This window comes from Triticum aestivum, chromosome 2B (genome assembly GCF_018294505.1).
Source record: "Triticum aestivum cultivar Chinese Spring chromosome 2B, IWGSC CS RefSeq v2.1, whole genome shotgun sequence".
Classification (NCBI taxonomy): domain Eukaryota; kingdom Viridiplantae; phylum Streptophyta; class Magnoliopsida; order Poales; family Poaceae; genus Triticum; species Triticum aestivum.
The window spans coordinates 144008043-144035626 of record NC_057798.1 but is presented as its reverse complement, the minus strand read 5'-3'; the positions used below and the strand labels follow the sequence as shown (position 1 = coordinate 144035626).

Here is a 27584-nt window from a genome sequence, read left to right as displayed (position 1 = left end):
AGGCGCGGGGGTTTCGGGGCAAATAACTGCCCGGACCCTACCGCCAGGGCCCCTGGCGGTAGGTTGCGATGGAGGGGGACGGCGCCGTCTCCGCGGGCTGACGTGAATAAGTTTTCTACCGCCATGGGCCGTGGCGGTAGGCTATCTAACCCTACCGCCAGAGGCCCTGGCGGTAGGAAAAAGGGTCAAATCGCGAAATTTTTTCAAACAGGGGTCAGATCCTGAAATTCTTTCAAAAAGGGTCAAAACACGAAATTCGGCCGCAGACGGCTATGGCACAGCACAGTGGCAGCTGGAGTGCTGGATGGATCCATGGAAGATCGGGCGGTGCGTCACTTGGGCGGATAAACAAAACGGCACGAGAAGCTGGCGTTGATAGGAAACCCCGATCCGTTCGTCATCTGATCTCTGATGATAGGTAGTAGCAGACAGAGACGCAGCCCCTCCGTGAAAGCAACCGCTCTACGTACGTCTGTACCCAGCCAGGTGTCTGCGTCTCCCATCTGAACTAACGATCTCAAGACAAGGAAATCACGTAGCTGTATAGTACAAAAATTGTGAAAGGGCAGAAACAATTAGAGGGAGACCAACACCTGGCTAGCAACCGATCCGTATACTTGCATATGCAAATGCAACGCAAGGGAGCCCAACCGATCTAATTCTAAAACTGCACTACTGATATTTTTGTCCAGGCAGACAGGTCACAGGAGGAGAGGCTGCCCCGGCTCGAGCGAGCGCGAGGCGACAGGCAGAGAGACAGGATGCCGACCGGTGCGACCTGTATCCATGCCTTTTGCGGTGCCTGCGGGGGGCACAGACAGCAAGCCAACAAGAGAGTGAGAGAGAGAGATACCCCAAATCCATACGCCCTTCCCTGCGCCGCGCCACCCTCCCATATCCCCATGTCAGCCTGCCCTTGCGCCCCTCGCCCCCCAAAACGCCTGGCCAAGAAAATAATTCAGGGCACAAGGAAGGCAGGGCAGGCAAAAAGGCTCTAGTACGTGCATTTGTTTTCCGTCAAAGTTCGTGTGTGCTCCATGTTTTTGGGATACTACTTTTGTTCACGTTAATCAAATCGTACACCTTGCACGACGTCCCTTTTCCTTTGTTGCCAGCCATGTTTCGACCGTGTCCCATCCACACTTGTGATCCCGAAAAGGATCATGGGAACACAACCATGATGCTTACTAACAAAAGATGTGGTGGAAAAGTTACTCAACTTTGACGACTTATCACTACCAACATCATAACCAGTCGAAATTAACCGTCCAAGCTGTTGACCTTGACCCGGCTCTCAACCGGTGTTTACATAGCCGGCGACGATCAAAGCATCTATAGCCGGATGCCTCAAACCCCCTATACGCCCGGACGGATGTCCTGATCAGTGACCGGTCAAGAAGAGCTGACTCGGACGGACGCCTCAAAGGGGCTCAAACACTCGGGCTGACCGACACCCTTCACATCAAACCCAAATGTAGGGTTGATATGAGGATGAGTGGACGCGTCCGCCATGTCAAACCCGACAGACCTACGCCATCATAAATTGCACCAAATTCATCCTCTCAACTTATCAGATTAATTTGGTCTCTCCTCTCTTCTTCCTTCTCCTCCGCGCCGGACGTCTCTCAGCTCCATCGCCACCCTGGCTACTAGTACTGCAAAAGATGCGGTGGAAAAGCTACTCACCTTTGACGACTTATCACCACTAGCATCATTACCACACGAAATTAACCGTCCAAGCTGTTGACCTTGACCGTGTCAATCGTACAATGTTGTTCCATTCGGTCCTAACCATGTTTCCACAACCAGCCGGCGGCCACGAGTGTGGAAACTAATGTGGTTTTCGCTTACTCCTTGACCTTGACCGTGTTTTCGGAATCTGGTTGTGATGAGTGGTGCATGCTTTGTGTTTTCTTTCTTTCTTTTCATTTCTTGTGCCTTTTCCGGAGTTGGTAGCGATGAGTGCGCAAACTTTGCGACGTATTTTCCCCTTTTGTCCATTTTGATGACAAGTATTTTCGGACGGAGGGAGTAGTACGTGATGGAGTTTCTTCACCGCCTGTGTCAACTTCGCGACGTGATGGAGTTTTTTCACTGCCTCCGTCGTCGATTTCGCATGACACCACCACCAAAAACCACCCGAGTGGTCGATGAGGCATTGACCGCTGTTAATCCACACCCCGTTTAGCTTTAACCTCCATCAGGCCATACGCTCACGCACACCTGGATTTGCAACTAAACAAAGCACGCCTTAATAAGTTAATCAGGTCAGCACCCGGCAGCCAATGGTGCAATCGCCCGAAATTCTTCTCCCGCCGCCGCCCACCACCAGCTAGCTGCCCGCGTATATAAGCCTCGGGACCGGCGCCGCACATTCGCCGTCGTCGTCGTCCTGGCGCTCGCCGATCGAGGCCAGCAGGTAGATAGACATCCGCTACGCGGGCGCGCTCGTCAGGGAGCAGCTAGCAGGTAGCCGCCGCCATGTGGCCGTCGTCCTGGTTCTGGTCGTGGCCGTGGGGGTGGGGCGCCGCCGTGCTGGTGGGCGCGGCGTGCCTGTGCGCGCACGCGGCGGCGGAGGCGCTGTGGCTGCGGCCCCGGCGCCTGGAGCGGCACTTCGCCCGGCAGGGCGTGCGCGGCCCCGGGTACAGCTTCTTCGTGGGCAGCTCCATCGAGCTGGTGAGGCTGATGCTGGACGCGTCGTCCCGCCCCATGGCGCCGCCGGACTCCCACGACGTCCTCCCCCGGGTCCTCGCCTTCTACCACCATTGGAGGAAGCTCTACGGTAAGCAAAGCATACACATACGCATATGACAAGCTCTCTTCTTCTTCTTCTTCCAATTTCTCTCTCGATCAATTCCCAACGTCTCTACCACCTGGCTCAGTTCATGCATCGATCGAATTTGTTTTTGCCTAGTTCCATCGCCGCATGCAATTGATCAAATATTTTTAAGGAAAAGCGCGTGCATTTGCGATTAAAATTCTGCATATAGGAGGAAATAAACAAAGATTAGACGACGAGACAGCGTGACGCGTGAAGCCGGCCGGAGGAAAGGAGGGGACATGCTTCCATGCTTTTGCAAGTAGGAACAAGAACTGAGGATTTTTAAAAACCATGGTGCCTCCCTCGCTTGGTTAGGTGACCCCCTCCATTTTACCTTTTTTGACGTAGTAGTATGTACGTACTACATATAGATATAAATATACACTACTTGCTTCATTCGCTTTTGTAAATCTTAAAGGATAAAAAATTAAAAAGCACCAGCAAAATCAGCTCCTTTTCTAAAAAAAAACCAGCAAAATCAGCAATTCACTGCATGCAATAAGCTAGGCTAGCCTCCGTCGCAGGTCAAACCTGGTGAGATGTTGGCCATGATCCGCCGATCGTTCCACCAGGCTGTCGACGCGCGATAATGCGACTAGATTAAGCAAGCGGCGAACAGCCTTGCGGCGAGGAGAGTCGCAGATCGATCCATGGCCACATGCGCGCTAGCTTAATCTGTGCTTAAGTCGTCGTCGGTTGATGCTGCGTATGAGCAGCATGAGCAGCGCATTGCCAGCCAGAGCATGCGGCATATATCGGTTGATTCAGGATCCAAGTTTTGATTCCGGCAGTTTGCTCTGATTAGTTTAAATCTTGCGGCGCGCGGCACGGCTGCCGACGATAATCCCCTCTCGTTTTCAACGGCTGTGGTGGTGATTAGTTAGTGTCATTAGTTTGGGTGTGGAATCTTGTTGCTGATCGATCATGAGGAGATCACGAGCACGGCATGAATATGTAAATCTGCACAGTAATTCCCCCCTGCCTCGATCTCAACCGTCAAATTCAGATCGAACGGTTGAACGTGTGCGACAGACATAATTCTGACGACTGACCCGCGCTAGCAGTTCAGAGTTCAGACAGCAATTTTTTTTTGTCAGACAACATGTTTGGCTGAATTTGTGCGTGTTGTTTGGCAGGTCCGAAGCATCTGATCTGGTTCGGGACCAAGGCGAGGCTGACGATCAGCGCGCCGGAGCTGGTCCGGGAGGTGCTGCTGACGCGGGCGGAGCACTTCGACAGGTACGAGGCGCACCCGCTCATCTGCCAGTTCGAGGGCTACGGCCTCGGCAACCTCCGGGGCGACCACTGGGCGCGCCACCGCCGCGTCCTCTCCCCGGCGTTCCACACCGAGAACCTCAAGCCGCTCGTGCCCTTCATCGCCGCCACCATGCGCCGGATGCTCGACGAGCTGGCGGCGAAGGCCGTCGGCAATGGCGCCGGCGGCGAGGCGGAGGTGGACGTGGCCGAGTGGTTCCAGCGCGTGCCGCAGGAGGTCATCACCTTCGCCACCTTCGGGCGCCGGAACTACGAGGACGGCAGGGTAGTGTTCGAGCTCCAGGACGAGCTCGCCGGCCTCGCCGCCGACGCGCACAGCAAGGTGTACATCCCCGGGTACCGCTTCCTGCCGCTGAGGAGGAACCTGCGCGTGTGGCACCTGGTCAGGGAGATCAGGAAGGGCCTGGCCGCCTTCATCGCCAACCTGCCCAAGGACGGTCACGGCGACGAGCAGCGGCGGGACGGCATGAGGGACCTGATGAGCTTCATGACGCCGGCCATGACGACGGAGGAGATCATCGAGGAGAGCAAGAACTTCTTCTTCGCCGGGAAGGAGACGCTCGTCAGCCTCCTCACCTGGGCCACCGTCGCCCTCGCCATGCACCCGGAGTGGCAGGACCGCGCCCGCCAGGAGGTCCTCGACGTCGTCGGCCGCGACGACCTCCCCACCAAAGACCACCTCCCCAAGCTCAAAACCGTACGCACCGTGCTCTCTCGCTCCCATGCACGAGAGCAGCTTCCATGTTTCCAGCTAATTAATGGCGATGTGCTATGTATGCATGCAGGTGGGGATGATCGTGAACGAGACGCTGAGGCTGTACCCGCCGGCGGTGGCGATGATCCGGACGGCGAACCGGGACGTGGAGCTGGGCGGGTGCGTGGTGCCGGCGGGCACGGAGCTCCTCATCCCGATCCTGGCGGTGCACCACGACGAGGAGCACTGGGGCGCCGACGCGGCAGAGTTCAACCCGGCGCGCTTCGGCGACGACCGGCGGCCGCGGCACCAGATGGCGTTCATGCCGTTCGGCGGCGGCGAGCGGGTGTGCATCGGGCAGAACCTGGCGCTGATCGAGGCCAAGGTGGCGCTGGCCGTCGTGCTGCAGCGGTTCGCCTTCCGCCTGTCGCCGGCGTACGTGCACGCGCCCAGGGTGCTCATGATACTCAACCCGCAGTACGGCGCGCCGGTCATCTTCCGGCCGCTGTGATCACGACCGGCCAACGCCGGCCGGCCATCCATCCCCAATGTCAATGTTAGTCGGATTCAATTAATTCCTTTCTGTATATTACCACCGTCTCATCTGTCAAGTGAAAATGTATAAAGTTATAGTACCATACGTACGCAACAAGTGCCAGATTACAAAGAAGAGAAGCATATGTAGCTGTTCATTGTCAGTTTTGCCACATTTACTTTTTTCGCTTAATCCTCCTGAATCTCATACCAGCGATGTAAACCTGTAAGTATTCGCAAACATGAAAACAACAAAATATACAAAAATGGTAGGCTTCATGTCGTCCCCCAAATTAATCGTACCAGGTGCGGCGCACTCTCACATCTTCAGGATGACCAACAAATTGCGGTATATATATCGAATCTGGTTCGGCAGATTTGTTTGAACCATATATGCATGCAGCAATGCTTCATGTTCTTGTGAAATGACAAGCTGTTTCTGTAAATATGATAAAACACTAGACAATTCTATACAGGGTAGCACATTACACAGGAAGAAATGGATTGCCTTTCTCGAACACTGTTTTTTTTTTCAAAGGGTAATTTTGAATTTCTTGAGGGTCTATAATGACAAGCGCACGAGCTTCTCGATTTCCTTGATAATTAAGTCTCGCTCCTCGTCAAGTTGTTCATCTTCACCTAGTAAGAGGAATGCACTACAAGTGTCACACTCTGCATACATCTCCCACAATCTAAAAAGGAATCCTCCTGAACACTACAGTCACAGCTTTTATGTTTGGTTGCTCCATTATCACTCGCATCAATTGCTTAGTCAGAGCACAAAATCTGATAATCCAGTAGGGTTAAGCTGGAAGTAGAGAATTACCTTTGCTTGCAGGAAGAGCATGGAGTAACTTCAATAATTCTTTGTGGTTGTCTACCAAAACTTGAATTATATCACGAGGCTTGTTTGGATTGGCAACAAATACCTAATTCCATGCAGCAAAAATGAACCGCCGATAAGGTAAATAGATGTGCTCATAATGTCATATTTGACCAACCATAACTACTTGCAGAATTATCAAAATCAAACAAGTGCAAAGGTTGGAAAGAGATAAAGGAATACCTTAAAAATGTGAAAGGAACATATCCTGATATTTTTGCTTGAATCCTACAAGTGATTCAGTATAGTGGAGGTATTAAGAAGGGATAGGCATAACCAAAAAAATGCTGGTTAGCTGTGAAGCTCGAAGGAAACCTATAACTGCTTCCCAGCTTTCATCTAGCATATTGACCGTGTCTATTCAAACATTTCTATATCAAGCCTGACACTCAAACAGTACACAATTTGTTGCAGGAAACATAATTGTCAGTTATATTATATCACCTTTCTATCAGCTAGACTGTAAATAATTATGCCATGTGTCATAGTTACAAACAGAACAGCATTCAGCTCTGGACCAGTAGTAGCCAAAACTTTAAATATCATGGTGGCTGGCGAGCCAGTAATACAAAAGCAGTGTTTCTCATTTCTCATACTAGTACCACCATCCTCCATTGTTAAAAGCAAGATGAGCAGAATATAGGAAGTGAGAACGATAATAAGTGCATGGATGATTACTGAATGTAGAAGCAGGAAATATATAACATAACTAACAATTTAATACCTTTAGTAGGCCCATCATAATGTTCAAGTAACGAACTTCCAAAATGTACCGCTTCATTATCTGAGCATTTGGGGCCTCCAACAGAAATTCTGAAAGAAACTGACATACAGTAACACACTTTTATGTTTCCTTTCTCAGCGTGCAACAAAAAATGTTAATAGAGTAACCAAAAATAGGCTAACCTTCACTGATTGTCTTCTTGTCACATAATTATCTGAAGTTAAAAGCCTTTTGTAGAGTTCAAAGAACTGCACATATTTACATAATCAACGTGACACGAAATGTTGATCAGTCAATTCAAAACATATTTATTTTGTTAACATGAACATGGTGGAATTCACTCATTTCGCAAAAAGTATATTTTTCTCTCACATCTACCTGTTCATAATGGGAAATGAGAAACTCGGAGACTGCATCTTCATGTCTAGTGAGCAAATCCTGCAAAAAATCATGTCAATTACACATAGCAACAGTGAAGAACCAAGCATAAAGCCCAATCACAGTCTAACATAAATACCAAATTAACAATTTGGATTTACCTTGAAGGTATTCAGAGCATCAGAAGCAATATCAAAGTTTGGCAATTCAACATACTGGAAAAACAACTCGAAGCTATTTGACTCCAATATATATCTGAAAGAGCACTACAAAATCAAAATGCATGTAAAATTAATCAACTATGTAATTAGTTAAATCATTTCTCTGTACGTTGCTTCAGGCAACCATCTCATAGCTCACGAACAAAGCCAACTGCTCATACATACATTTAGAAGGTAAACTGAAGGAAACACTGTTTCAAATTCAACAGCATCACAATGCTTGTCAAACCAGGATTAGTTTAGTGGGGAGTCAACTTAGGAAGAAGAACTAACTTCTGCAGGAAAAAAAAAACTTTCCATGGGTGACTGTGACTGTATGTGAAATCAATGAATTATTTTACTGTATCTGGCACTATGTACGATTACAGAGTTTCTATGGAGAAAAAATCGAAATATACTCAATACATATTTTCTTCCAAGGCACACATGCCGGACACCATATGTTAAAGCAAGTCGTTATTAGCCCATAATAACGACTAAGAAATAGAAAATATAGTTTAATGGAGACTTTGAAGCCTTACTTTGCAAGTGAGGGATATTTTATGCATTCTCGCAACATGTTTCCACAGTTCAATGCGACTTCCAAGTTCTTGTAGCTAGCACAACATAGTTAATCAATCAAACACAAAAATATCACAATTGCATATATTGTATACATGAACCATAAACAAATACCAAAAAATTGAAGTATAGGTGGGGAAATATATTGAAAATGCTCCAACTCAACAACCGAAGTAACCAATGGGTAGTGACTAGCAGAAGTTCATGGCCAAACATAACAATCATACAAGTTCATGGCCAAACATAACAACCGATGGAACATTAAGCAGTTGGCTACAGGTAGGGATGAAAATGGAGCAGAAACTTTCCACATTTTCTGTGGAAAAGGAAACAGAGGAAATGCAGAAACAGAAACGAAATATTGTGAAACGGGAGTGAAAACGGATTTCTTTTTTACACGGAAACAGAAACGGAATGTCATTTTCCAGCAGAATAGTTGTGGAAACAATTCTGTTTCCATAAATACAGAACTTTCCATCTTTGCCATGGTTGCTACGTGGCCTAGTACAGCACGAGATGAAGCCCATGTTGTGGCCCAACAACCAGAATGCTAATACCTAGCCTAATCTCCTACACTTCACAATTCCTAATTGGGCACGCGAGCACGCCACCGCCGCTGCGGTGCCATGCACTCATCCCCAGCTGGCCAGCCCACACACCACCGCCGAAAGCCATCCACCCATCGCTGCAGTGCGCAGGAACCTCTACGTCGGTGCAGCTGGTTTAGGAATTAGGCCATGGGCTTACGAGATTGTCGAAAGACATTGTAGTCATATCAATTAAACAGGTATGTTTGTTTACTTGTGTTTTTCTATGGTTCAAGAGGTCGCTTAGTTTCAGTGGACATCCGCTTTCGTAACCGTGTCTGCACAATATTCGCTCTGCATTTATTTCCGGTAGTATACTTACTTACTTACGAAGCCTTTTATCCCAAAAAAGTTGGGGTAGGCAAGATATGAAACCCTTTCACGAGGACTTCCCAGGAGGTCACCTATCCTAGTACTACTCTCGCCCAAATGGGTTTCACACCCAAAAGACTGACTAGTTTTTACGTTGGCTTGCCAAGCCTATCACAACCCTTAGATATGAAACCCTTTCACGAGGACTTCCCAGGAGGTCACCCATCCTAGCACTACTCTCGCTCAAATGGGTTGTATCCCCGGGAAATGTGGCAGTATCAGTTTGGTATTTGTTTCCGGGGTTTATGTATTCATTTTAGCTTCACAGAAAAAATGTGGCAGCACTCAGTTATGTCTGTTTCCGCTCCGTTTTCATCCCTACTTATAGGCAGCAGATAGATAGCTTCCACATGGTAGCATGATCGGATTACTACTAATAAACCAATCAACATGTACAAAGTGTGTCAATAACTCGACAATAGGCCTTACCATACAACAAGGAAATCTAGAAGATCAACATGATTTTCGATATACTGCACGCAGCAGTGGCTTTCATCAACCTTCTGCCTTAACAAAATGCACCAGCAGTGGGCAAGATCCTTTCTACCCTGTAATGTGAAAGTAATAAGTCTAATACGCTTAGCAAAAAATGACATCACATTCAATTGATGAATACAATACCTCCCAACCCAGCGAAGGTAGGTTCTGAACAAAAAGAGAAAGGACACCCTCCTTGCAAATTTCAAGGGCTATCTGTAAGACATGATCCTGGTTTGGTTCAACTTCTCCATCACCAGAAAGTGTCTGCCTCAATGTAAATATGTTTTTCTCAACATCTTCGAGGGCCTGATAAAGGAAGCGACAAGGCATAGTATATGAGCAACCAGTGGTCTGTATCCATGGTCTAATGTGTGTTAAATACTTGTACAAATAGACACACGACAGCCACGAAACAATAAAAACAATACATAGTAACAAAAAAAAACACTCCCATGATTATATGCAGGCTCCAAATGTGCCTCACAATTGCAGCCGACCTGTATACAGACACTGTTATAAAGCATTAACAGGAAATGCATGTTTGGAGGTACAAGTAATGCAACTCCTGTAATTCTTACACTTACAAACCAGATGCTAATTTGTAAACAAAGCCAATTCTAGCATAACCTTTTATTAGATGCACGGCGTAACGCTTTTAACGGATATATAAAAGAAAACATCCTTTTGTTAGAAGGAAAAAAGAAGTGATGCAGTGAGCCATTCCCTTATCAGGTGGAACCAGACTCGAGGATAAGCTAGTTCTTGAATTAGATTCACACTGACATGGATGCCTCTGTGAGCACCAGCATTGGGGCAAAAGGAGCACTCGACTGCCAAACACATTTTCTCCAGATGCCATTACTGTCTGAAGCTTTGGCCGACACACTAACCCTTGCATCCACAAGACGGCAGAGCCACACAGATGACAGATCACTGGCAATTCCGGTTCCTACCAAGTCACTTGCTTGCACGACGGATTACGCTGCGAAGCTCCAACCATATGAAGGCACAACTTTCACTGCCAGTAAACATTCGTCAGCTACAAGGGACTGAAGCACTGGCATTAAGATCTAGAGAGAACACTCCTCGGTGCAGAAGGCAATCCCAACTCCCCTCCCCGATCGGGATGAGAAGACGCTAGCCCCGACCCGGGACGCGCAGATCGGCCGGGAAGTGCGCGGAAATGGTCAGAGAGGGTAAAGACGCGAGAGAGGGGAGCAGCACCTTGGCACCGGTCTTGGTGTCGAGCGCGAGGAGGGAGTCCTTGATGGAGCGCACGAGGTCCTGCTGCGACGAACGCGGCCGCGACGCCGCGCGGAAGAAGAAGGACATCTCGCCGCCGGCGGAGGGGGCTGAACCGGCGGCGTGGGGAGCGGTTGGGGGCAAAGCCGAGCCGCCAGACGAGGAGTTGAGGACGACGACCGAGCAATGCGCAGCGAGCGTCAGCTTTCTTTCTTTCCGTTTTCACAGGCCGATGGCGTACAGTTTGGGGATTTTCAGGGGTCAGTTTTTTTTTTGAGTGGATTTTCGGGGGATCAGTTGTTAGTTTTTTTTAGGAGATCATTTTTTTTCTTTTGAGTTGTTGATTGTTTTTGAGATAGCTAACCACACCGGTGGATCAGTTGTTAGTAAACTATAGGTGATTTCCTTGCACGTTCTTGCAGGATTTTAAGGATTAATTTTAGTTAAATTTTATATGAATGAAATGATCTAAATCAAAAGACATTATTTTCAAAAGTAATTATGTCTGAACAAAGAGTATGCATGTAGCTGGACAATTAGAGATAGAACAATTAAATTGGGACATGCATGTACTACAGAATAGTTTTAATGGATGATGATGTGGCACATTTGGTGATGTGAAGAGATGCATGTTGAGAGAATTAGAGTTAGTGAGGATCAACTATTTAGGTATTATAGAAATCAAACCTGACCACATGAGGCTCGGCATGGCCGAGCGGTAAAAGGGACTGGCACGGCAGGCCCCACAAAAGCCTAGCCACAAGGATCGGCCGAACACCTAGGTATAAAGGCCAACATGTAGCTTTTTGGCCTGCCATTTGTTTTTCAAAATTTAGAGAAGTCTAAAATTAAGAGGAAAAAATACGAAAACATTTACAATTATGAAAAGAACATAGAAAAATCTAAAAAGTAGAAAAAGGCCTAGTTATGCGTCGGACCATGTTGTGCAGATTCGTAATTAAAAAGGCCGTGTCGTGCCCGACCTTAGGGCATGGCTTTTGGAATATTCTTACGTCGGCCCGTTTCTTTTAGTCGTGTGTCGTACCGAGCTGAAATTACGAGCCTATGGGCTGGCCCGCGCGACACGATTCACATGACTAGGTTTGGTCAATATGTCCACGCACATTTATATAGGATTCGCCGGTCCGTTGCACATGAGGTCGATGATACTCAACGTGCCGAATTTCAAAGGGTAGAGGAAGGCATATCGGCGGCGTTCCTGACGTCTGCATCTTGAGCTGGGATTCTTCCAACCTATACTTCAGAATCTCCATCTGTCTGCATCTTGAGCTTGGAAAGCCTCCATTTTATCGAAAATCCAAATCTGAGCCCGAGCTCATCTGCACCTGCGCTCACCAAAAAATTCAAAATAAATACTAAAAAAATTCAAAAAATTCCAAAAAAATTTGGGGTGGTGGACAATTTGATGCGTGAGATGCGCCCCAATTTTCAAAACATTTGGACTTATGTGCAGCTCTCAGCAAAAAAGACAAATCGGAGGTTTGTAAAAATGTGTACTGTTCATATACTGTTTTGGTCTGATTTGTCTTTTTTGCTGAGAGCTGCACATAAATCCAAATGTTTTGAAAATTAGGGCGCACCTCACGCATCAAATTGTCCACCACCTCAATTTTTTTTCGGAATTTTCGGAATTTTTCTGAATTTTTTACGAATATTTTTTTGAACGGGTGCAGATGCACCCGGGCACCGAAACGCCGCACTCCCATTTTATCCTTTATTTTACTTGATAAACACTTTTTTTCACTAAGGATGGGTTAGCTAGGGTTTAGGGGACATGTGTCAGCATTATTATCTAATTTGTGAGTTGACTATTTAGTCCGATGTGGCTACCTTTGTGATACCAACTGTTGTTGTAGGGTGTCATTCCTTTCTTTACCTTCCTCTGTCGACCTTGGTAACAAGGAAGGAAGAGAAGGAACGACCATCACTGACAGTCGAAATACACGCGAAGGAGATCCCGCCATATATATACCACCACCTAAGAGATGAGAGTTGTTGAAGCGTCCTGACTGTTGTCGTAGGTGGTGGTTGTTGTACTTTCCCTCTATTAAGACGATGGTAGAGAAAGAGGGGAAGTAAAATGATACGTCTCCAATATATCTACTTTTTCAAACACTTTTGCTATTGTTCTGGCCTCTAATTTACATGATTTGAGTGAAACTAACCCGGGCTGACGGTATTTTCAACATAACTGCCAGGGTGTTATTTTTATGCAGAAATAAAATTGCTCGGAATTGGACGACAATTTTTGAAAATTTATTTTGAAATATATAAAAAATAGTGGAGGAAAGAAGTACCGAAGAGGAGCCAGGGAGCCACATGGGCAGGAGGCGCGACCGAGCTTTGCTACATCTACGTAAAAAGTCTTACGAAACTTACGTAGAAGCTTATGTGGCCTAATTTGGTTGGAAGTTAAAATGGCCCAGGCCCACCCCATGAAAATCAGGGGGCTGATTAGTTTAGAGGAAGGAAGGTTACGTAAGATTAAGTAAGAGCCTACGTAGGTGTAGCATTTTTGGGCGCGACCATCCCCCTGTCCGTGCCACGTGGCCATGCGGGCCCCCTGTGCCCCACCACCATCCCCCACTCCGCCGGCAGCGTGAACGGCAGCTTCGGAGACCTCTCTCCATCCATCGCACAGGCAATGTACTACCCAAACCGAAAATGCTAAACCTACGTAAACACCTACGAAGGGTTACGTAACTTGCCAAATCCTAATCCTAATTGCCCCCTGATTTTCAGTGGGATGGGGCCTTCACCCCGCACTTCCAATCCTAATCTTACAAGTCAGGCTGTATGTAAAACAATTACATAACCCTTCGTGGGTCTAACATTACTGCTACCCAAACTGCCCCTGACTCCTTAATATACTACAGGAATTTTGTGGTAGTACTATCATATCTGCGCCGTTGGATCCCAGAAATAAACAGTCCAAAATAATATGATGTACTGTAAAAGGACTCATTTCTTTTGATCTGAGATTATTACACGCGGGTTATAGGAGTATATAGCACCTAGAGTTAGTCCTAACTCTATACGTATTGGTGATTGTCTACATGAACACGTACTACTACATCACAGCGTGCTTAACTAGTCCTACATGAACACGTACTACATCACAGCGTGCTTAATTCCAACAGACACGGGACGGGCTTTTTGGCTTCAGGGTCGGCCAATTTGGGCTGAACCAAAGCTATATGCCGCCGCCGCCGGCAGGCAACATCCAAACCCTAACCCCACGTACAGAACGTGGCAAATAACCAGGCAGCCATGGAAGATCTCCCCGATGAATTGCTCGCGGACATCCTCCGGCGCGTTCCTCCACGGAGTCTCGCGGTGTGCCGGAGCGTCTGCAAGCACTGGTGCGCCGCCGTCGACACCCACGAGCTGCTCCTCGCGGTCGCGCACCGCGTGCCCTGCGCTCTGCACGGCATCTTCGTCAACTACGTCAACGTGCGAAGGTCCGGATTCTTCTCCCGCATCACGGCCGGGACTACCAGCCAGCCCTCTATCGACGCCAGATGGTTCGCTTCATTCCCTGGCCAACTGACTCGCCACCGTAGCGTCCTGGATCACTGCAACGGCCTCCTCCTCTACGAGAACAAGCAGGTGCATGTGTGTAACCCCGTGACACGCAGGCGGGCAACGCTGCCTGCCCCGCCACGCGCACAAACTCCCTACAGCCACTTGCCCTACTACCGCCATCGTATGTACCTAATGTTCGACCCAACCATGTCGCTGCACTACCATGTCCTCTTCTTCCCTGATGCTCCCGACAGGCCAAAGCCACCGTATTTTCAACCTGCGGGTGTGTCACAGTCTATGAGAGCAAATCACGAGCACGAGTGTAACACCTTGGGTGTAATGGAATGGCCACCGTACGTGTACCCGCTGCAAGTTTTCTCGTCGAAAACTGGCCGGTGGGAGGAGAAACAATTTGTTCGTCAAGGTGATGCGGCGGTTACCGTGTCGGATGTGTGGTCAGATGGATCTTCACCAATTAGCTGCCAAGATGGGCTTCGACGCCATGCAGTGTACTGGCGGGCATCGTTCTATGTATATTGTGACACCGGTTTCATTATGAGGTACGTACAAATGATGTTACGATGGACTACTTTTGTTGATTATTATTATTCTCTTGTTTATACTTTACATATTATGTAGGTTGTCACTTGAAGACCGAATATATTTAGCGATCAAAACCCCAAGACAAGATATAACAGGGTGCAAGAGACATCTTAAGACATACGAGTATCTCGGAAAATCCAAGCATGGTGTCTACTTCACCGCTTTCCATGGTTACCAACTTCAGGTATGGGTACTAAGGGACACATTAGAATCATGTCGAACTCCTGAGTGGGAGCTGAAGCATCAAGTGGACCTTGAGCCTAAGTTAAAGCTACACTATAACAGACACTTCAGAAGAGAAAAGTATGAAAAGTGTTGGATCTTAGATTCTTGTGATGAAGAGTCCGAGGATAGTGGACACTATGCATGGGATTCTAGTGATGATAGCGTCATTGATGTTGAAGGAGGTATTAATATGGATTACAAAGATTATTACTTTGCCGTTGACTTGCTGGGGTACCATCCTTACAAAGAAATTGCTTTCATGGGCAACCGTTTCCAAGGATTTGCTTACTACTTGGACAACTCCAAGTTACAATACTTGGGGTCACCTTACCCAGCATACCTAACCAAGCATGATCGTCGTTTGCTACCCATGCTTGAGTCATTCATCTACACTCCTTGCATGGATGATCTGCTTCCTGTTCAAAATGATGCATGATGAGCAAGTTCTTAATTTAATTAGATATTAAGTAGGTTAGCAATATGTTTTAGGTGAGAGAATAATCAAATGGTGGATGGTGGGATGCTATATATGTTTTCTATAATTGAATAATGTTCTTTTTTAAAGAGGTGCAACTTGATTCTTGTTACTTTTTTTGTCGGTTTTCTCCATATAGTTTTGCTAAAAAATATATCGATGTGTTTGGTTTTCAAGTGACGTGAAAGAGGTGTAAAATTCAATTAATGTTGGGTGAGACATCTATTAATAATACATATAGATTTCGTGACTGTTCCAATGGTCACCCCCCTGACCCTTTCATCATGTATATTCTGGAGTATGAATTACACATGACTACAAAAGAAAGGCAGTTGACATATACATGGATGAATACCTTTTTTTTATCTTGCAGGAGAGGGAAACCCAATATTATACCAGCATCTCTTTTATATTGCGAAATATGCATTAGTGAAGTACCTCACCTTATACATTGAAGTATTCTTCATTTTATTTTTCACATGGCGCTTTTTTGCAACTAAACTGATGTGACACAATCTATACAGGAATGTTGTTCATGTAATTAAACACCCAATGGATGGATATTTAAAAGATAGTTCAATATAAACTATATTTCTCGTACTAAAATATTTATGCGAGCATTCAGCACGGCCTCGCGCCGTATTTTCACACCAGCGCAGGTCCCATCATGAGCGTAAGTATGCGCTATAAAGCAGGATGAAAGTCTATTTCGAGGAGCGCAAGTATGCGGCAGCGCAGTGGTTTCACACATATATGTCTTACGTTTGACATAATATGGTTTGAGTGAAATGCTATTAGTCCACTAACTCAAACGATTGCACGCTTTAGGTCAAGAACTCAAGAAGTGATCCGATTTAATCAATAAAATCATTTATTTGATCATGTAAGGCCAAAACCAATTCAAAAGAGAAAAACCCGTCTACATTTTTGCCACATCAGCGTACCTTGGACCGCTCGTGCTTGGTTTAATTTCTAGAGGGTGTCCTTTGCAAAAATTGCAAAATCTACCAGTTTATTTGCTTTAAAAAAGGAAAACGTTTGTTTTCCGCCTGCTGATTTCCACGCCGCACAAACCGCCTGGAATGCACGACACGTGTCTAGCCGCACACACCACTCGCAACCGCCCCAGCCTTATCTTCTTAGCGTCCACATGTTCGTCCTCACTCTTTTCCCCTTCCCTTGCTGCCACATGCGGGAGGGAGGCCTCGCGCCGCAGCATGAAGTGATGGAGGAGGAGGCTGGAGGCTAGAGGCTGGCGCCGCTCGTCGCTGGTGCTGCAGCGCAATACGGGAAGGCTGGAGGCGGGCCGCTCATCACCAGAGGGGGCTGCGTCCCCGTGGATCTCGCCACAGCGGCGGAGCTACGGTGCAGCACAAGCGATGCTGCGACACCGTGGAGCTCGGCAATGCTATGACCCCATGGAGGTCGGCAGCAGCGGTACTGCAACGGGAGCTCTCGCCGGTGGTTCCCGGAATTCCATTTGAATAGGCAACCTCCGGTTATTTCTCATTTATTATTTGTGGATGATAGTCTGTTATTTTTCAAGGGCCCAATCGACCAAGTAATAACCATCAAGAATATTCTGAGGGTGTATGAAAAGAGAACTGGGCAGTTATTAAGTCCTGATAAGTGTTCCATCATGTTCGGGAAAAAGTTGTAGGATCGAAAGTAGGTCTAGAGGGAGGGTGATCAGACTACTTGACAAAATAAGAATCTAGCCTTTTCCCCAATTTTAAGTGTTGACAGATTTTAGCAACTAGTACAAGTCAAGCAATCAACCTACACATGCAATTCTAAGAGTGTAGCGACGGAAAGTAAAACATTGCATATGAAGGTAAATGGAAGGGTTTGGAGAAGGCAAACGAAATGTAGACACGGAGAGTTTTGGCGTGGTTCCGATAGGTCGTGCTATCGTACATCCACGTTGATGGAGACTTCAACCCACGAAGGGTAACGGTTGCGTGAGTCCACGGAGGGCTCCACCCACAAAGGGTCCACGAAGAAGCAACCTTGTCTATCCCACCATGGATATCGCCCACACAGGACTTGCCTCACTCGGGTAGATCTTCACGAAGTAGGCGATCTCCTTGCCCTTACAAAATTTCTCGGTTCAACTCCACAATCTTGTCGGAGGCTCCCAAGCGACACCTAACCAATCTAGGAGACACCACTCTCCAAACGGTAATAGATGGTGATGATGACGAACTCCTTGCTCTTGTGCTTCAAATGATAGTCTCCCCAACACTCAACTCTCTCACACAGATTTTGCTATGGTGAAAAGATGATTTGAGTGGAAAGCAACTTGGGGAAGGCTAGAGATCAAGATTCTTGTGGTGGGATTGGAATGTCTTGGTCTCAACACATGAGTTTGTGGTTCTCTCTCAGAAAATGAGTAGTGAAAGTGTAGGCACGTTCTGATGGCTCTCTCTCAAATGAAGAAGAGGGTGGAGGGGTATATATAGCCTCCACACAGAATCAACCGTTACACACATTTGACCTAACTCCGACAGACCGAATAAAAGAACTCGGTGAGACCGATTCAGTTCAAAATGTGAACGTTAGGAATCTCAGTGGGACCAACATGATCAACTCGGTGGGACCGATGTGCTATGGCTTACGGCAAACATCAACTCGGTGGCACCGATTGCATCAACTCGGTTAGACCAAAGTGAAGCAATGGGCAACAGAGAGGATGTCAAGCAAACTCGCTGGGACCGATTCCTCATTTCGGTGAAACCAAAATGTTACAAAGGGGAACAGAGAGTTTGCAAGGCCATCTTGGTGAGAATGAGATCCGTATCGGTGTGACCGAATTGTCTAGGGTTTCTGGCAGTGGCTATGTCAACTGAACTCAGTGGCGCCAGAGACCAAATCAGTGGGGCCGAGTTTGACTTTGAGTTTTGGACATATGTGGAATGAGAAAGTGGCTGAGGGTTTTAGAGCAATATCACTAAGCACTTTGATAAAGTAGACCATTAAGAAACACCTCATCCCCTTTTAATAGTATTGGCTTTCTTATGGACTCAATGTGATCTTGGATCAGTAAATGAAAATGAAGAGTCTTGAGCTTTTGCCAATCTTTATCCTTAGCATTTTGAGGGGTCCACATCTCTAGTCCATGCCATGCCAATCATTGAACTTTCTGAAATATTTAACTTGAATGGATATTAGTTCAAGCTATATGTTGTTATGAATTACCAAAACCACTCGGGGATTAATTGCACTTTCAGTCTCCGCCTTTTTGGTAATTGATGACAACATATAGATCAAAGCTTCGACAAATGATAATATGAATGAAATACATCGTCACTTTGAGAAGTATGTGATAAGAAAGAGCTCCCCCTAAATTTGTGCATTATTTAAAATTTGCTTTTGAATGCAAATGCATAATCGATAGGATCATGGGTCACTCTTCCATGTCACATACATCTTGGGGGAGCAATAAAAATGATAATAGTTAAATAACATGCACTCATCACCAAGGGTAAACATGATTGATCATACACCATATCATAGATATCATCATGCAAGCACACATTAAGGCATAGTATGATCAAACACATGATCACATAAGTATCTCACAAGCATAACAAACATTGTAGCATAGGAATCAAACAAGCAAATGATCAAAGTAGCAAGAGAGGCAAATGAAACCAACAAAAGGCAAAACACTCTCTCTAGAAGCCTAATGATTTCTACACTTTCTCCCCCTTTGGCAACAAGTTACCAAAAAGCTTGAAAATGCATAGTGCTATACGACACTCTAGGCACGATCTTCGGGAGCTCCTGAAGTGGTCTTCTGGCTGGTTGCTCTGGTGTGCATAGATGGCGTGGAGAGGATAACATCTACAAATGCTTTGGAGGATGTCTGTGGAGCTGGAGGTACAACCGTGGCAGTTGCTGCAGATGCTGAAGTGGTAGTCCCAAAATCTCTCACAACTGGCACTGCTGATGACCTTTGTGCCCTTGGCACTCTCTCAAAAGAATCTGTAGTAGGTCTGTCATTCCTGTCCTCAACTTCTTCCTGGAGCTTCTCCACAGTGGTCTGGATCTCTGTGACCTTCACATCTAGATCATGAAATTTTGTATCAATGATCCTCTCAAGACTCTCTTGATTTTGAGTCAGTGTGGCCAAGCCCTTCTCAATTCTCACTGTAGCCTCAAGCAGATAACTGAGTTGATCCTGCTTGGTCATAAGCATCACTGTTGAAGCATCTGGTGCATTGGCTGCCTTTGCTGCTTTTGCAGCCTTTGCTCTCTCTCTCTCTCTCTCTCTCTCTCTCTCTCTCTCTCTCTCTCTCTCTCTCTCTTCTCCTGAACTTTTGCACAAGTTGGATGAGATGCATCCATGACAATCTCATTGTCCTCAAAATCTGGCCTCAGGGGAAGATGCTCTCCATCAAGAAGATATGTCTCGCTTCCCATCTTGGAATCGATCCACATCTGTATGTGAGGGGCATATCCACATGATCTCTTCTGATTAGCTGATGTTCTCTTCACTGTTTCAACAATCAATGTCATCACCTTGAACTTCTGAGGTACATCAAATAGGTGCAGCAAGTTGATTGAGTGACCATGGATCATTCTATGATCTCCTGACTTGGGCAAAAGAGTGTGACTCAAGATGTTGTTGATGGTGGCACTACTGCAGGATGGTCCAAATGCGACACTACGATCAGAGACCCTTCGACGAAATTGTGTGCGATGCCATAATCGCAAACGGTGGTGTAAAAAACCATCAAAAAAGGTGCAAAGCGTTTGCGATGACGGATGTATCAAACACGGTTCGGATTTTAGTTGCGTGTGCGATGCAGGGCATACGGTTCAGTTCAATTAACTGTTTGGGATGAGGAGGAACAAAAGAAACGGGCAACCAGATGAATGTGTGTGCGATATACAGCATACGGTTCACTGGGATGAACGTGTGTGTGATTAGGCAACACAATGGAAATGGTTAACTGAACAAGATGTGTGTGATACGTGGCAAACAGGTCCGTAATCAGAAATGTGAGCGAAGACCAATAATAACACAGACGATTGCTGACACACACACACACACACACACACACACACATATATATATATATATATAAAATGAAATAAACATCCAATTACATAAGTGACTATACAGATCATTCGCACACACCTCAATAAACAATTGCATGCATTCTAAAGTAGGAGAAACGATCGTCTAGTAATCTACTTCTTGTGACGCTCCCGCCACTGCTCTGTGGCTTGATCCCTCGTCTGGGGCAGGAAGAAGACACTTCCTCATGTCAACAATCCACCTGTACATCTCGTAGCTTGTGTACGCGTCCTTGGCCGCGTACTTGACATGTTGTTCATCCAGTCTCTCATGCCACACACTGTGCCAGGTATTCTTTTCCTTCTTGCTCTCATTCTTCATCTTCATATAGTAGGGGTCGATGATGGCCGAGGCGAGGTCAACCAGGGAGTTCAATTTGTTTTTGTCCTTGCCCCATACCATGTAGTGGTGCTGGATGTTGACAAGATTCGGGCATTTCAAGCCCGAAACATTGAGCGCTCTTAGATCGTTGGTGGTGTCCACCGTAGCAAAACTGTAGTCGGAGTTGTTGATAAACCTGGAGAAACGCTCGCAAGTCCTTGTGGCAAGGTGGTAGCACTACAGAAAAAATACACTTCCGTCATGATACGTGTTTGTCACAGTAGGTCACGTTTTTTGTCATGCATGTACATCCATGATGATTTTATGACAGAATCAAGATAGTCATACCTGTGCTGTCGTAGAAGTGTTCCATGACATTACCAAAATTATCATCACGGAAGTGTCCACTTCCATGACGATAAATCGTGCGTCATAGGAGTGCTTTCATCAAGGGTGACTGACACATGGCATCCACCGTAACGGAATGCCATTAAGCTATCAGGTCCGGTTTTGGATCCGATAACCCGTTAACAGCCCCGGCCAATGGGGATTTTCCATGTGTAAAATCATCATTGGCTGGAGGAAACACGTGTAGGCTCACCATTGGGACAAATGTCATCCACTCATTGGACCGAAGGCGCCTATGATACGGCGACACGTGGCACGGCCCAACAGAGGCCCATTCCTGTGAAAAGGCTGGCCTGTTTGACTTGGTCAAAAGGTGGCGGGCCGGCCCACAGAAAGCCTGTTAACGGCCTGTTCGCATATAGCCCATTTACAGCCCGCTAACCCAGGGCCCGTTACAACCTCTCCGAATTAGGCCCAGTAGCGTCATCTGGGCCGTCCAATATGATTCCAGCCCGTTTTAACTTCCGGCCCATGTGTGGCCCATGACTTCTTTCGGCCCATATGAGGCCCTTTGTAACTCTTGGCCCATTAACGGCCCATGGTGAAACTGGCCCGTAATGAACAGTGTATCACTTTATACCCATTAATGAACCGTTATTCCATTGGGCCATTTCTAGCCCAAGTTATCTTTCGGCCTTATCAGGGCCCATTTATTCTTGGGCTCATTTGCAGCATTCGGTTACATACGACCCGTTACTATCATTTTCTGCTTGTGGGTCAAATTCAGCCCGTCGTTACAGTCGGCCCGTTTGTGGACCGTTAATACGATGGGCTGTTTTCATGTCAAAAAAACCCGTTGTGCTGTTTTCATAGAGTTATCAAATACGACCTATTAACAACCCGTTATGGTCCACGAATAGTACGACCCATGATTGGCGAAATGATGATACGCCTCATAGAAGGCCCATGGATCCTACGGCCCATATGAGGCTCATGGATCGTACGACCAGTAGAAGGCCCATGGATCGTACGACCCTTAGAAGGCCCATGGACCCTACGGCCTGTAGAAGGCCCATGGATCCTAAGGCCCGTATAGAAGGCCAATGGACCCTACGGCCCATAGAAGGCCCATGGATCATACGCCCCGCAGGAGGCCCATGGTTACAACAGTCCGTGTGTTGCCATGATTATTTTGGCCTAGTTACCAAAAATAGGCTATTGTGGCCACTAGAAAAACACTGTAAAAGAACTGCAGTGACTACAAGCAAACAACTAAACAAGATAATAAGGAAATAAATAAGCAAGCAATTAACGCTAGCCTATTACCGCTATTACACATATTACATCCACTGGGCATCAAAGTTCGCCACCAGTGCAAATATAGGGAACAAAGCAGCATATTACATACACGGGCCGTCAAAATTGGCCACCAGTGCAAATAAACGCGGCAGCAAAACAAGAGCATAATTGAAACAACTTTAGAAGAGCTCAAGAATCGTTATCCTGGGTATCCACAATGCTGGCAATAAGCTTAGCAAGATTATTAGCTTTGTCCTGTTTGGCGCTGAAATCCTCCAACGCTTGCTGTTGCACCAGAAAGTATGCATCTGAATGCTCCAGGGACTTCCGCAGTCCTTTCGCTTCTTGTTGCAGCACAACTGATCGTTGTCTTTCAGCTTGTAGTTGAGACTCAAGAAACCGAACTGATTCAGATAGTGAGTTTGAATAGCTTGTGCAAGCGGTAGTGGCTAGTAACTCGAACACTAAACCAAGACAGGACTTTGGGGTTGTCTTGCTGTCTTCAAGATAGTCTTCCTTAGCTGTTTTATCAGCTTTGTTGCAGACCAACAAGGATGTGTCACTATCCTGAACCTTACCTGCAGTACTTCCTTTACCATTTCTTAATAAGGCACTCTCCCCCAATATTCTGTCAGCATTCTAAAAGAAGAAACAAGCAGACACATAACAAGTTTAGCATGTACTAGTATATGAAACTCATTTCGGTGAACCAATTCATTAGTAAGGTGGACATGATTAAACTACCAAGTCTTCTATTGCCAAGTACTAGTGCATAATAAAAGCATCAAACAAATATATATCTATGTCCTATGGTCACTGCATTGTCTTGCCAAATCAAAATAGAGACACGGTTCAAATCATATCAGTTCAAGACAAAGCGGCAGTGAAAGAATACAAAGCGTGGGAAACTACACGGCACAACAAGATTTCAGATGGGTACCACGGGTCTACATGTACAACAACACTATTGGCTCTATTGTGATGCTAGTAATGTGCATGATATGAGAAGTCAACTGTATACAAATTGAAATTAAAATCAACAGAGCTATTGATAAGAGCAAACCTATTAAAGAAACATGCGTGAACATAAGTGCTGTGCCGTTGGAGTTTCGATTGGGGCCTTCAATTTAAAAATAAGTTTGTATGAGTAAATACAGTGATACAAAAGTAAAGCAATCATAGTTAAAAAAGGCGCGCCTAAGCGAGCGCTTAAGTGCGCCTAGGCTCTAGGCGTTGGCAAAACGCATTGCGCATAACTATGCTTAATCTGTGCATAACTGCGCATAAGCATGCACTTTGATCAGTAAAGCGCAAGGCGGTGGCAAAACGCACAATTAACGCCTAGCGCTTTTTTGAACTATAATAGCAATGAAATCTTAAATTAGAACAGTTGTTCTTCAGGTTTAGGCACTTGTTCTACATGAACAGAGTACAATAAGACGCAAGAATATAATACTTAAAAATAGAAAATGAGCTCATAGACCTTACCACATTCTTGGTTCGGGACCAGTACAGAACAAGGCGTTCTCAGTCATCGTCCAGTAAATGTGTCTCAGGAGAACGTAAGGGAATTTGATGAGTTTTTTTGCCGGTGAAGTACGTTTTCTCAGGTAATTCCGATACTGCCAATAAGCATTCTTGAAGATAGCAGAGGTATTAGCACAGGTTACCTCATCATGAGTTTCCAAATTGGTCCTTCTCTATAGAGAAAAATGGGAAATTTTGCTGTATTATAACCATCATGGAGGTAGAATGTATGGAACAAAGCAAAGTAATTGCCATGAATAACATTACTTACACATAACTCCTGGACAAACACCTACAACTGGCATTACCTTCATCTTCAGTATATTATTTCCAAGATGGGAAGATACACACATACGATTTAACAACATCAAATGCGATAGATGCTAAACTACGACTAGCTGGTTGTGCTTCCTCCACAGGAATAGGTGTACTAACTGGTGGAGTTGGGGTTCGCCGTGATAGTACTGGCCCTTTGGGCACTGGAGCTGCCTTACTAACTGCTCTTGTTTGGGAGCTCTATGGTGAAGATGGTGCTGTGTCAACAGGAGCTGGGTTACTATCGTATGGGGTTGGGGTTAGATTGGGTGAAGCTAGTTCTCTGTCTATCGCAGTAGGGGTACAATCTGCGAGAGTTTGGGTTATGTGTGGTAGGGCTGGTTCTTGTGCATGTACAACCGGAGTGCTATCTCCACCAAGAGGTAGCACTGTTTTATTTGAAGACCATGTTTTTAGTCCGCTAGATACTGGCATCACCCGCTTCAATTCAAATGGCTGATAAACAGGAAACATAGTTGAATGTACAGACATTGTATGAGAGACAGATGCAATATATAGTGTGGAAAAAAGAGGGCATGAAATAGTTGACATGTATATTGTTTAACTAAAACGGATAGCATGACATAATTTCACATATATGATGTCTATCTAAACTGGATAGCATAGCATAACATAATTCAAAGATATGATGAATAACTAAACTGGATCGCATGACATAATTCACCTACATGTTATCTAATTAATCAGGATCGCATCATTTAATTCACATATGTGATTTATATGCTATATGATGTCTGAACTAAGAACATGGTGTTGAATATTCTGTATATGATGTCTAAACTATGCAATGCAATACACCATATGCATGATACGAGTAGTATAACCGTGCCAAGTTAGAGCATACACCTTGGTGGGGGAATAGGACTGGTCATCTGTCTCTGAATCCATCTCCGAGGAGCTATCGGGACCCAACAAGAGATCTGCTTCGATAGGTAGCACTGTCTGCTCTGAAGGCCTTGTTTTCACTCCAGATTTTTCCATCTCCCACCCAAATGGCTGATTCACAGGAAGAGTAGTTTAATGTACAAACATTGTCGACACATGGAAATGTAATGAAGAAAAGGATGGGCCTGGTTAAACAGGATGGCATTGCACATTTCACATATATTATGGCTGGCTAAAAGACATGAGACTGCATAATTCCCATATATGATATAGAAACTAAACAGGTGGCATTACAGAACATGTCTAAACTAAGCAGATGACATATATGATGTCAAAAGTAGGCACTGCAAGGCAACATATGCATGATATGACTAACATCATCATGCCAAGGTAGAGCAAACATCTTGGGGGGTAAATAGGAGTGGTCAGCGGCATCTGAATCCGCCTCAGAACAGATATCTTCCTCTGGATTACAATCCGGAGAGGGGTGGGGAGGGTTTGCCATTGAACCCACCATGGAGCGATGTGTGCATGACATTGTATTGCCGCGCAAAAACTCTTCTCTTTTTCTCTACATGTTCAGCATGACTGTGTACAATATCTGACATGCATACAAAAAATATGGTGAGATTATGTAAGAAGAGCATGCAGAAATTTAGAGTGATGGTAACAACCAGTGGATGGATCCAAAAATAATGATAGCAGGCTGATGATTGCTTTAATTTAATAAAAAGACACATGATAATTGCTTTACTATTTGTTTCCCACCCAAGATGAACAACATAGGCATACCCTAGGTGAACCAGATATTAGATAGACATACTATTCAGTGCTGCCTTGATATGTGCCCCACAACTAATTTAGAACTCAAGTTTGAACATTAATTTGGACCTGACTTGGAGTCCAAGAGGTGAACATGACGATAAAGTAGCAGGTAATTTTATGCAATGCATAACATAAGCAGAAACAAAAGAATGCGACCTCTCTTGTGGACCCATGTACTCCTCAGGTTCATCTGCTGAGTCAATGATGGTGATGCTGTTGCGGTGGGTGCCGATAGCAGGGAAGGAAATCTGAGGCGGCGAAAGACGGTCAGGAGTCGTGATGTTTGGTTTGGTGGATGCTTCTGTCGATGGAGCAGCTCAGGTGAGGTGGACGACGTCGCGGCAGGAGCAGGACAAACCACACAAAGTTCCCTTCGACACCTACCTGTAACTGAAGTAATTCTGTAAGGGCTCATTTGTCTTGCATGATTCTAAAAACGTAGGGATAGGAAAAACACCGGAATAGGATAGGAATGCACATGGTAAACAGAGCGTTTGTAAACACAAGATTTCTGTCAACTTGGGTGTTTGGTTTACAGGAATTGGAAGAGCAGAGGAATGCAAACAAACATGGCCAAAATAAAGTGAAACCATATGAAAGCGTGTACAGTTAGAATGTTATTCTGCCACTAATGCACTTGGTCTTGTTTTCATGCATAGGATTTTGAAAAGTAGGTCCAGGTGGATGTTTTGCTTCATTCCTTTCAACAAAATGCATGAATAATTGAATAGTAGAGTGCCATTGGAAAATTCCCTATTGCTATGTTTTTCCGTTGAACCAAAATAGCCCTAATGGATCGACAAGAATGTATAGTAATAAGTGATGCAACAAGTGTACAACCTCTTGGCCGTAGCCGTGTAGACCTCAGCATCATTGGGTTGGTCGCTGAAGCAGTTGAGGCAGAGGTGGCTGTCGGAGGTGTGGAGGAAGATTTGAGGAATCTGTAGACGGTGTCCAGGGCACTGCTCTATTGTGATGGATCGTTCTATCGTTGGAGCAGCTCCGGTGAGCCGTAAGACATCAAGGCTGAAGCAGCACAAGACAGACATCATCAATCTCAAGTGGGATTCTAATAGCATCTCCAATAGATGATGTAAAATAGATGTAAAATTTACATCACCAAAACCACCTGACTACAACAGATGAGGTAAAAACTGTTGACTCTGAACTTAAATGTCGAAACTGAAATTTACTGTGGAATCTGAATGTTACTGTCGAAACTGAACGCAATGGTAGCAGAGAGGCACTTGACATGTAGTTTAGGGAGGGCCTGCAGTTCATCTTCAACCTGCACCGCCCTGAGCCGCTAGCCACCACCGGCCGAACTGCCAGCCTC

The 27584-nt window shown here is 45.7% G+C and overlaps 3 protein-coding genes across 3 annotated transcripts; 2 read left to right on the top strand and 1 right to left on the bottom strand.

The window, feature by feature from the left end:
• Positions 1-2481: 2481 nt before the first annotated feature.
• On the top strand, positions 2482-5490 carry LOC123043951 (cytochrome P450 734A5). The gene is made up of 3 exons (XM_044466566.1): positions 2482-2782; positions 3958-4793; positions 4882-5490. The coding sequence occupies exons 1-3, from the start codon at positions 2482-2484 to the stop codon at positions 5299-5301; spliced, it is 1557 nt and encodes a 518-aa protein (XP_044322501.1). The 3' UTR covers positions 5302-5490.
• A 167-nt stretch (positions 5491-5657) lies between these two features.
• LOC123043952 (calcium-binding protein 39) lies at positions 5658-11006 on the bottom strand. The gene is made up of 11 exons (XM_044466567.1): positions 10755-11006; positions 9672-9836; positions 9480-9598; positions 8052-8126; positions 7471-7564; positions 7310-7369; positions 7114-7179; positions 6932-7030; positions 6391-6435; positions 6151-6253; positions 5658-5963 (listed from the first exon to the last, which is right to left on the bottom strand). Exons 1-11 carry the CDS (start codon positions 10860-10862, stop codon positions 5887-5889), a joined length of 1011 nt encoding a protein of 336 aa, XP_044322502.1. The 5' UTR covers positions 10863-11006; the 3' UTR covers positions 5658-5886.
• Positions 11007-13954: 2948 nt separating this feature from the next.
• LOC123040856 (uncharacterized) lies at positions 13955-15796 on the top strand. The gene is made up of 2 exons (XM_044463598.1): positions 13955-14878; positions 14958-15796. The coding sequence occupies exons 1-2, from the start codon at positions 14064-14066 to the stop codon at positions 15580-15582; spliced, it is 1440 nt and encodes a 479-aa protein (XP_044319533.1). The 5' UTR covers positions 13955-14063; the 3' UTR covers positions 15583-15796.
• Positions 15797-27584: the final 11788 nt, after the last annotated feature.

Excerpts from the sequence above, each read along its gene's own strand:
- LOC123043952 (XM_044466567.1), bottom strand. The coding sequence starts at position 10,862 with ATGTCCTTCTTCTTCCGCGCGGCGTCGCGGCCGCGTTCGTCGCAGCAG. Across the intron at positions 9,599-9,671 it reads TACCTTCGCTGGGTTGGGAG|GGTAGAAAGGATCTTGCCCA; the intron begins GTATTGTATTCA and ends TTCACATTACAG. Across the intron at positions 6,436-6,931 it reads TTATGATGGGCCTACTAAAG|GATTCAAGCAAAAATATCAG; the intron begins GTATTAAATTGT and ends AATCACTTGTAG.
- LOC123043951 (XM_044466566.1), top strand. The coding sequence starts at position 2,482 with ATGTGGCCGTCGTCCTGGTTCTGGTCGTGGCCGTGGGGGTGGGGCGCC. Across the intron at positions 2,783-3,957 it reads CCATTGGAGGAAGCTCTACG|GTCCGAAGCATCTGATCTGG; the intron begins GTAAGCAAAGCA and ends GTTGTTTGGCAG. Across the intron at positions 4,794-4,881 it reads ACCTCCCCAAGCTCAAAACC|GTGGGGATGATCGTGAACGA; the intron begins GTACGCACCGTG and ends GTATGCATGCAG.
- LOC123040856 (XM_044463598.1), top strand. The coding sequence starts at position 14,064 with ATGGAAGATCTCCCCGATGAATTGCTCGCGGACATCCTCCGGCGCGTT. Across the intron at positions 14,879-14,957 it reads GACACCGGTTTCATTATGAG|GTTGTCACTTGAAGACCGAA; the intron begins GTACGTACAAAT and ends CATATTATGTAG.